General features: G+C 41.8%; 1 protein-coding gene across 1 annotated transcript in view; it reads left to right on the top strand.

Annotated features, from left to right (window-relative positions):
• gfra3 (GDNF family receptor alpha 3) overlaps positions 1 to 10,514 on the top strand; it is a 30,725-nt gene continuing 20,211 nt past the window's right edge. The window contains exon 1 of the mRNA XM_017437798.3: positions 1 to 191. Within this exon, the coding sequence (XP_017293287.1) occupies positions 152 to 191 (40 nt within the window). The 5' untranslated portion in view covers positions 1 to 151. The remainder of the gene's footprint in view (positions 192 to 10,514) is intronic.

Below are 10,514 nucleotides of genomic sequence, written 5' to 3'. Positions count from 1 at the left end.
GCGGACGCAGCAGCAGCAGCAGAAGCTTCGGAGGAGGAGGAGGAGGAGGAGGAAGAGGAGGCTGGATGAAGCAGGAGACGGGTCACTGAGCTGCAGAGAGCCGGGCGCCACTCCCCCCCCCCAACTCTTGAGTCCCCTGTCCCCGGACAGGATGCTGCTCTTTGGACTCCTGCTCAGCGTCTTCTCTGGCGGTAAGCGCCAACATTTACTGAATCCGTCCCTTTTTGGACTCACTGCAGTTTAATTGGAGGGATCAGCAAACATCCCAGCTGTTTCTGTGTGTGTGTGTGTGTAAATGTAAGCAGGCAGGGTTTTGTTTTTATGGTTTGCAACACATTTCAGCTCCACAGACACTGGGATGGAGAGTTGAACTTTTCCCCATTTTGCGCTCAGATGTTGCCAGTTAATCACCTAAAAGGCGATCAGATTGTTTTCAAAATGAAGGAAGTGAAGGTGAAAGTGGAGGAAAGACCCCCCCACCCTCCACCCCATCCACCAGAAGGAGACATTTCATTTGCAGCTGTTTTAATCCGATCCAGGTTTCAGTTCAATTACTGAGACATAAAATCGAAGAGACTTTTCTTTCTTTTTTTTTTGCTTGTGGCAGAAGAAGTAGTTTCTTTCTTTCTTTCTTTCTTTCTTTCTTTCTTTCTTTCTTTCTTTCTTTCTTTCTTTCTTTCTTTCTTTCTTTCTTTCTTTCTTTCTTTCTTTCTTTCTTTCTTTCTTTCTTTCTTTCTTTCTTTCTTTCTTTCTTTCTTTCTTTCTTTCTTTCTTTCATTGACTGGATGACATCATGAGTTCGGATGTGTTATCTCTGCCTCTTGGACCTGCTCCAGACGGAGCTCTGCCTCATCATGAGCTGTCCCAGGTCCTGCAAATGTCTCAGACACGGACTGAAGGAAGGGGCTCACCTGGACATTTGACTTTAGACGCAGCCAAGAGACGAACAGATAAATCCTGATTTCTAGAACTCCAAGCCAGTGAGACCAGGGATCTGCTGGCGCTGGTTTGATCAGTTTTCTGTCTTTTGTCAGATGGAGACAAATCTGTCTGGCATACTTGAGAAATCTGGATTCGTCTCTGATTGTGCAGAGATGACACACACACAGACACACACACACACACACACACAAGCACGCAGCCTTCTCTAAATGACTTAAATTAAAAGCTTAGCATTCTTCGAAGGCATGCATATCACCCGCTTCCAGAGTTTTGAATTTAGATCATCTCCTGTCAAGAGATGACAGAGCATGTGAATGACTCTCAGCTACTACCGCATCAAATTTCAGCTCAATATCTGTAAAACTGGCTGAGTTATGGACATTTTTGGGTTGGCTATTGTTGATTAGCTGTGGTGGCCATCTCAAATCGGACTGACTCCAAAAGTTAATCAGTTGTCGATGCATACCCAATTATTAATTCGTGAAAGTTTCAATAAAATCCATTCAGTGGTTCATGAGATATTTTGCTAACAGACAAACATGACTCACTCCAACAGTTAATGCTGAAGATCTTGCACATTGAGTAGCATTTGGAGTGTGTGTTGTGAATGACTCTCAGCTACCACCACACCGAATTCTAGCTCAGTGTCTTTAAAATTCACTGATGTGTAACTATTTTCTGCGTTGGGTAAAATTGATGAGCTGTGGCAGCCATCTTGAACTGGATTTACTCCGAAGTTTAATCAGGTATAGCTGTACATCAAGTGAATATTTCCTGAAAGTTTCAATAAAATCTGTCTAGTGGTTCACAGGATATTTTGCTAACAGACAGACAGTGTTGACTCCACATAGTTAATGGTAAAATTTCACATGAAGGTCTTGCACAATCTGTTAGTGCTCAGAATATGTGTTTGGAATCAGTCTCAGCTACTACCACACCGAATTTAAGGTCAGCACCTGTAAAACTGACTGACTTGTAGCCATTTTTGCATTTTTTAAGGCCAGTTGGCTGTGGCAGCCATCTTAAATCATTCTGACTCCAAAAGTTAATCAGTTGCAGAGGTGCTTTAATTATTACTTTTTGCAAACTGCATTCGAATTTGTCCAGCAGTTCACGAGATATTTTGCAAACAGACAGAGCCAGACATGGGTAAAAAAAACACAGTCAGTAGTTCCAATACTGTAACTAACGCTGAAAAAAAAAAGAGTCCCCTGCTTTGTAAAGCTTGTTGCCTGCAGCTGTCAGCTCGGAAATTCTTTGTCTGAAGTTTTCCTTGTGCAGTGGCTGCTTGCAGGTCATGTTTCGCGACCTGCTGATCACAGCGCGTGGAGTACCCCTCTCAGGGGGCGGAAACGGGCGATCTGCAGCTCCTCCGCACCCAGGACCGCTGTAATAATCCCAGACGAGCTCCCCCCCCCNCGCCATTAGAGACGAGCGTCGCGAGATGATAAACGCTTCCTCGTGAACGTCAAAGCTCTCAGGCAGCAGTAAATCACACGCGGCACTTAGGTGGAATCACACCAAGAAAAGCGGTTATTTTCGAGTGCAAATTAATTGAGATCTGAGTCATTACACATGCAAATGAGATAGTCTGTCATCGTGTCAAGCTCTGCTATTATACCTGATTGAAAAAAGAAAAAGCAAAAAAAAAAAAAAAAAAGGAGACGTCGTTGGACTTAAATTTGATTAAGTGACAATAAGGGGAGTGTGTGCAGAATTTTGCCTTGGAAGGAATCTGTTGCTGTGCTGCTTTTGTTTTATGTGGTGTTTTTTTTTCCAACATATTTATTAACACAATGACAGTTCTTGTCTTGCTAAAAGCTCTTTATAAAAAGTCGAAACATTAAATATATATATTTAACATTTAATATATCTCATCTCGTCCAAGTCTGTGACCTCAGCGGAGATGTTGGGGGCTTCATCCTCCCCGGCATGTCTGTCAGCAAGACAACAGAGTCCCACATCTGCTGCTCCGGTGCTTCGTTCATCAGCATTCAGCAACATGTTTTTAAAATATGAACTGTTTGGCCACTTCCCGAGGCTTAATACTCAATACACGTCTTTCTTCTCGCAGATAATCTGATTGTTGGCTCGTGGCTTTGTTAACATCTGTTGCTGTTCAGACGTAAATCAAGAGATATTTTAACCCTCTCATGGCAGACGTTGCAGATTTGCAACAGCGAATCCCATATACCTAATTACTCCACATTCATATTTTATGAGCCTTATTTTACTCAGATGATAATTTCCCCAAATATCTGATTTTTCCTGTTACTAAAACTTAATTTGAGCCTGAGAGGGTTAAAAGAGACCCTGTGGTATTTTACATTTTCTTTGCCAAATACATCAGTGGATTATAGCCGAGCATTTCTTGTAGGAATGCATATCACCCGCCGCCTTTCATACCAGAGTTTTAAACTGAAATGACTTTTTCATAAGAAGCGACGGTGTTCTAGCTGTTCTGGTCAAAACGAATAAAATTTTATACAATGTCATGCAGGGTTTCCCCCAGCGTAATATAAGCCTGGCGAGCCACCAAGCTTTCCCTCCCCCGCCGCCAAGCTAAGCTCCGCTTGTTTATTGTAAAATACGTCATTTTTTATGCACGTTTTTTTCCCCCCTAGCTTTCAGGTAGATTTATACTTGACGCGTCGATCACCGCGCGACGGTGCGCGCGCCAACAGTGACGCAATCGCTCTGTCCCCGCCCCTGCGCGAAGGCCCCTCGTGGTGTCACATCGCGTGGTCGGGCACCTCCCAGTTTTTGTGACTGTATCAGCATTTCTATGATCCCTCTGTGAGAGATCACAAACATAATCAAACGGCTCAAAACTCGTGGAAGGAGATTCCTGCTGCAGCTGATAAAAAGGAGAGTTTATAGACCACAATGATTCAGCGGGTGGCTTTACAAGACCGAATACGTAAGCATGATTTGTACTAAGTGAAAATGTTATTATGATATGAGCTAATTTATCCTTGTTTAACAGCATAATGATGCTATTAAAGTCAGCATTAGATATGCTTTGTTTTGTTACATGTAGTGATCCAACATGCAGCCTGTGCCACAAAAAGCACAGTACAGTACAGCACTTCTCTATTTATCAGAGTTCTCTGTTGTTATTCATTGGCCTTGACGTGAGACGTGTGTTGGTGCTTTGTTTGCACTTTTTAATTTATGTTAATTTAATTTATTTTAAAATGTGACTTAAATTAGGATTCAAATTAGGTGCACACAATTTGTATTTATCTTAATTGTATTTTTCTTCTAAATATCTGCAAATCTGATCGACTTAAAACAATTTTCGTGCTGGCTAAGGTCGAATAACTGTGGCGGCCATCTTGAACTGGATAGACTCCAAAAATTAATCAGCTTTAGATGTCAACCCAACGATTATTTACTGAAAGTTTCGTTAAAATCCACCCAGTAGCTCATGGAATATTTACTAACAGACATGGTTGACCCCAAATGAATAATGGCAATGTTTTGAACAAAGATCTTGCGCAGTCTGTTAGTGCTCAGGATCATTCACAGCTACAGCCACACCAGGTTTTAGGTCAGTGTGTGTAAAATTGACTGAGTTGTAGCCATTTTTGTGTATTTCAAGGTTGCTTAGCTGTGGCGGCCATCTTGAATTGGACTGACTCCAAGAAGCTAATCAGTTGCAGCTGCTTAGCTAATGAATACTGTCCTATAGTTTCATTAAAATCCAGCGAGTGGTTCATGAAATATTTTTTGCTGAGATGACAGACACACAGGTAAAAACATTATCGCCCTTCGGTCTTTGGCTGAATGTTAGCTGAATGTCGTTTGACCTGACTTTGACCCGGTGCTGTCAGGCCCTTGTGGATTTCAGCTGAAGCCGAGGCTCAGACTGCGACTGCTGACTGAGTGTTGCTATTTTCGTACCTCATTAAATGGACCTGATTGAGCCATAACAACGGTTGTCATACATCCATTAGAGTTCACTTACAGCCCGGGCAAAGTTACACACAAAGACCAACATGGTGCAGTTCAGCATTTTCTGCTGGACTTTAGCTGGTGGGTGCAGTTTTAGCTACATTTTATGGTTTTATCTTTCCCATTGTGCCAAAGCCTTTTCTCTTGTTTCCCCTCCTCGTGCCCCGGCATTATCTCTCTGCCCTCTGCTCTTAGAAATTGGTGAATAAACATTATTCATAAACTACACAGTGCACTAAACTACTTCAAATATTCAGCTTTAAGGTAACCCTTTCCGTTAAAATGCTCACATGAAAACTAACTCCAACATCAGTTCGTTAGGCTCCTGGGAAGTGCGTATGGTGAATGTTAATTTGTATCTGCTGTTGCCACTCTCTCAGTTTGTTTGTGTGTTCCAGCGTCTCGGCTGCACTCGATCGCACAAATGAAAGCGCTCGGGATGGCGGAGACCGTCGGCGAGCGCGTCTGGCCAAGAAGCCATTTGGCACGTTGGAATTTAGGACGGCGCTACGCAGCAGGAGGCAGAAGCCTGAAATTTCCACGCTGGCTTCAAATGCCCCGGCTGGCTGATGCGGCACGTTACAAGTTTAACCTGGAGGACAGTTTTTTTTTGTTGTTGTTGTTTTTTTGTTTGGGCTTGCCTGCGTGACGGGGTTTCACAATCCTCTCTCATGCTTCATTAGATGAGACATTATCTGTGTGCTAGTTGCGCTGTTTTAGAGCACAAAAATGATTGTGTCTGGAGGTGTCGCCTCTGGATTCCTTTGGCTTTATAACACTTTTCGGAGCTCCTAAATTATGCTCAATCACTACCCATCAGGACTTGATTTGTGTATTCCTGCTACATCTTGTTGGAGATGCAACGCAATTGTACATGAAATCCTGAACTGCATTCTTTTCTACTGAGTGTGAACCCCCCCCCCAAAAAAAAATACATAAACCAGCAAATCCCAACCCACCTGTCACTCAGAGTTGCACTCTTGCTTACTTTTGTATATAGTCAAACATTTTTGCTTGATCAAGCGTCCAAAACAGATTTTAATTCAATTTCAGGCAAAGAGAGAGTATGTAAACGTTTATTTTACTCTTACTTTTTGTGTAGAAGTAAGGGAACCATAAAGGAAACAGGTCAAATTCAAACCCACGGACACACAGTTCAGTTCAGTCCTGTTATAATTCAATCAAGTACAGTCAGATTCAGCTTTCCACTTTCACTCGTTCACAAGGCTTTTTATTTTAAAATGTATGTCTGTTCCAAGACGTGTAGCCGAATGGACCCAAACGCAGCAAGAGATAACAGGAGGATCTGACAAAGTGTAAACACAGACAGGGCTAAGAGCGACCACAGGTGTGCTGATTACTAATGGGATGCAGGTGGTATGTGAGGAGCTAGAAACAAAGAAAACTCAAACATCTAATGATAATGGAGGGTTAAGATAAACAAATAAAACCTAATAAATGAAAAAACAAAAAGCCCCAGTTCATTATAATCCAAAAGAAAACCAAACCGAGTACTTTCAATAAGCCTAAAAAACTACCGAGGAACAGACAAAGACTGTGACAGAGTTTTGGACCACAGGGGCCCTACAAAGCACCAGGCAAGCAGAAGGGCAGCACAGATCTCTGTTTGTGGCAATGCTGCAAGGATATATTCTAACATCCCTGCAATCTTTCCCTAGAAGAGTACTAAAACATAGAAACATAGACCAGCTAGTTGGGGGTACATGGAAACATTCGACCAAAGATGAACCAAACTGCAGCATGAGTAGTGACGTGTCAGCGCTCGAGCTTGGTCTAATTTGCAACTGCGAATGTGGAAACTATCACTTTGCTTTCGGGGGGGGGAAACTTGATCGCCACTAAATGAGAATCACAAGTGGAAGCAGAGATACGGTCACAAATCGCAAACAGGCCTCCGCTTTGAGTCAGGCCCCTGCAGGGGGTGGGGGGTGGGACGAGGACGAGGGGTACCTTCATGGCTATCAATGAGAAGGAGCTAGCTGGACCTTTTGGCTTTCAGGGAATATCAACTTCCTACCAGTTTCTGAAATTTCTTGCTGTGACGGAGTTTTACAAAGAAATATCGTAAATGTCTGAAAGGCACAGCCCGTGTGTCGTTTGGCTTTGCAGGAACCAATCTTGACTACTTGAGAGATGTGCAGGTACTTTTCTTGCACTGTTAAGAACCAGTTAAAAAAAAAAAGACAAGCTTTCTTGAGCTGTGAGAGGAGTTTAGGGACAAAAATAGGTGGGAAAGACAATAAAAGCGAGGCTGAGTGAGGAGCCGTGACCCTCGTCTGGCCAAGGGACCCAGACAATAAAGAAGTGGCCAAACAGCGCAGCCTCGGGCGCCCGACTGGTTGAGTCAGTGAACGAAGCATTTCTACAAGCGTTGAAAATAATGAAAAAAATGGTGTTGAAAATGTGGGGAGTGTGGGGATTTCTGTAAAAAAAAAGAAGCCAGAAACCAACATATAGTATCTGCACCAAAATCTACAAAAATACCCAGCAAACTCGAATGACATGAGGTGGGTCCAGTGTTTTCAGGTTATGCAATCCTTCAAGGAATGCTAGGAATTAGTTTTTATTTTACCTAGCGTAATTACTGTATCTCCTTTGCATTTGGTAACAGTAAAACACGTCAGTCACCATAAATTAACTCGGGTATGCAAACACTTTCCCAACTATCTCCCCACTCACTCCGGCGATCTGTGATTGTTTTCCGAAAACCAGTTTCATCTCTGAAATCGACCCACTGAGTGTTTTGATGTCAGTGCAGATTTATTCCAGCCTAATGTTTTATTCCACAAATAACTTGCATTCTTCAAACAGGGAGCAGGTTGGAGGGATTGGTAGTGGAATAAGTCTCGTGTCAGACCCCTTTTTTTTTCTGTTCCACTGCACTCGGAGATTGGTTAGGTTTAAGCAGACCGGCTATTTCTTTATCATTTGGGAAAGGTTATAGTTTGGCTCACAATGTGCTCCTTCTAATGTGTTAATGCTGCACATTAAAAAGCATTGCTAAAGGATAAGAAAGCAGCAACTATGGGAAACTGCAAAAGTTTAAGTCTTTTTTTTTTTAAAGCTGCATTCTCCACATTCGGTTTAGCACCATTGCGTGCTTTTTATGTAAAACAATAATGGTCACATTCGCAATCAAACTTCTGTACAGCTCATTGGAGAATAATGTCATCACTGATGGCATTTCAGATGAATCAGAGCAAGTTGTAACAAGTAGCGCCAGTTATTTGCATGTTTCTCATTTTGCCTCGTCTCGTTGCCTCGCTGCCATTTCTTCCTCGAGTCCTGTGACTTCCTGTCGACGAGTCCCTTCTGTCACAATCCCCGAGCACATTACACCTCAGGCTCACGCTCTCCCACCATGCTCTTCCTCTCTAATCAAATTACAACCCGGTAGTCTGGATGCTCTGCAGCCTAAGCCCACATTTTTCAAAGGAATTTGCAAAGTCGTTGCTCCCCGTGACCGTCCGTGCTGAGTGTTGAGCGCGGCGTGATGTTAACCTTCCTCAGTTTTGCCTCGCAAATTCTATTAATCACTCCAGTGAGGAATCAATGGATTTCATTACAGCTTTTGTATCACAGTAATTCATCTCGCTTGAACTTTTTTTTTGTAAAACTAAAACCAGCCACCTCCTCGTGCTCTCAGATGTACTGTTTCCTTAATTCGGAGCTACTTTTAGCAATTTGTCGCATTGCAAACCCTGTGGAGTAATCTCTTGCTTTATCAACAGGTATAAAAACTGGAGAAGCTGTATTTTCTATGAAAATGCTGAATGAGTGCTGAATGACTTTGCTGAAAAAGCTGAATGTGAGTTATAAAAGCTAAAAAATGCAAACCAACAAAAACAGATCACTGACTAAAAGCTTAAATTATCCAAAGGTAACCTAGAGAGTAAAGTAGCAAAAGAATAGCTAAAAAATAAAAGTATCAGAAGGCTATCTAGAAGCTAAAAGTTGCAGAATGGTAGCTAAAAGCAGCAAAAGGCGAACTGAAAACTAAAAGCAGCAAAACACTGGCTGAAAAAGGCTAGCTGAAAGCTAAATGCAACGAAAGGCTCGCTAAACGTACCAAAATCTAGCTAAAAGGTAAAAGTATCCAAAGGATAGCTAAAAGCTAAAAGTAGCGGAATGATAAGTAAATGCTAAAATTAGCAAAAGGTAGGTAAAAGATAAAAGCAGAAAAAGGCTAGCTAAAAGTAGCAGAAGGTAGCTAAAAAAACAAATGTAGCTTAAGAAAACAAAAAAGAAGTTTGCTGAAGCAGATTTCAAAGAAAATAATGTTTTTTAGGAAACAGACGAGAAGTTAATGGATTTCTATGTGGAAAATATTTGCCAATAAAAATAATCATCTTTTAAAGTCTAAAAGTTACAAGAAACAAAAGTAACAGCTCCCATCTCCTGAGTGAACTTAGTGATTAAATGCATGAATGGCTAAAATGGCCCAAAATATGCAGAAGGGGTTAGATTGCAAAAACTGTACAAAAATGGCAAACAGGAAAACAAAAGCGCGAATGCTGAATCAGCAGATTTGCTTTGCTCGTGAGACTTCCAGGTGTGTGGATTTTTATTGCCTCTCATACATGTCGCCGTGTGACTGACGGGGAAAGGAAAACAGCTGTTAAACAGCCTTATTCTGAGCGGGAAACTCGTCGCATGCGGCTTCTTTAAACTGCAATTAAAAGACAAACGGTTCCGTTAGCTTGTCTTGTAGGCAGACGGGCACACAGACACGTAATGATTGCCGCTGCACACTTTTATGAGCCGTGACTCATTGTCCTGTGCAATACTATTCTCCCCACCACCTCCACCAGCTCCTCCTATGGAGACACTGTGGTAGCTTCGGAAGCACACCTTCTGTTTATGATTCATCTCATACACATGAGCGAGACGTGGACTTCTCGGGTCAATGCTGCATGTGTATGAACATATGGGACGGGCCGCATATCTTCTCATGTTAACATTAGGTTATTCATTCTTTGAAGGAATGCATATCATTTGCCACCTTTCCTAACTAAGATCCTCTTGGAGTATGGGTTGTGAGTGACTCTCAGGGAAAACCACACCAAACTTCAGCTCAATATCAGTGAATTCACTGATTTTTAATTTTACCCATTTTTGTGCTTTCTAAGGTCACTTGGCTGTGGCGGACATCCAAAATCGGTCCATCCAATTAAAGTTTTATAAAAAGAAATTCACCAGGTGGTTAATGTGATGTGTTGCTAATAAACACAAACAGGCAAAAAACTAAATAAATAAATAAAATAAACAACTTTTGGCGGCGGGCGATAATTTACCAGCCTCCATTAAATTTCTTAATGTTTATTCCCACACAAAATACTTTGCCAGCCAGTATCTGTAATCGTATTTTACAAGTTAAAGTATAAAACAAATGCGTGAGATAAAGATGAAAAAGTGTGCGCTTGCTTCCTACCCCAGCAATTTTCTTTATTAGCCTGGAGTCAGATGTGTATAAAGTGTATTTTATGAGGATAATTATGTGTCAAATATATTTAAAAAAAAAAACTAATTTCCTGAAACGTTTAATCAGAATGTATTTTCCTTTGAAGAGATCTCTTTTTGCTCCCCCCCCCCCC

Source organism: Kryptolebias marmoratus, linkage group LG13, assembly GCF_001649575.2.
Source record: "Kryptolebias marmoratus isolate JLee-2015 linkage group LG13, ASM164957v2, whole genome shotgun sequence".
In the NCBI taxonomy this organism is placed as follows: Eukaryota; Metazoa; Chordata; class Actinopteri; order Cyprinodontiformes; family Rivulidae; genus Kryptolebias; species Kryptolebias marmoratus.
Note: the sequence above shows the minus strand (reverse complement) of the source record. Positions and strands in the feature narration are given on the sequence as shown.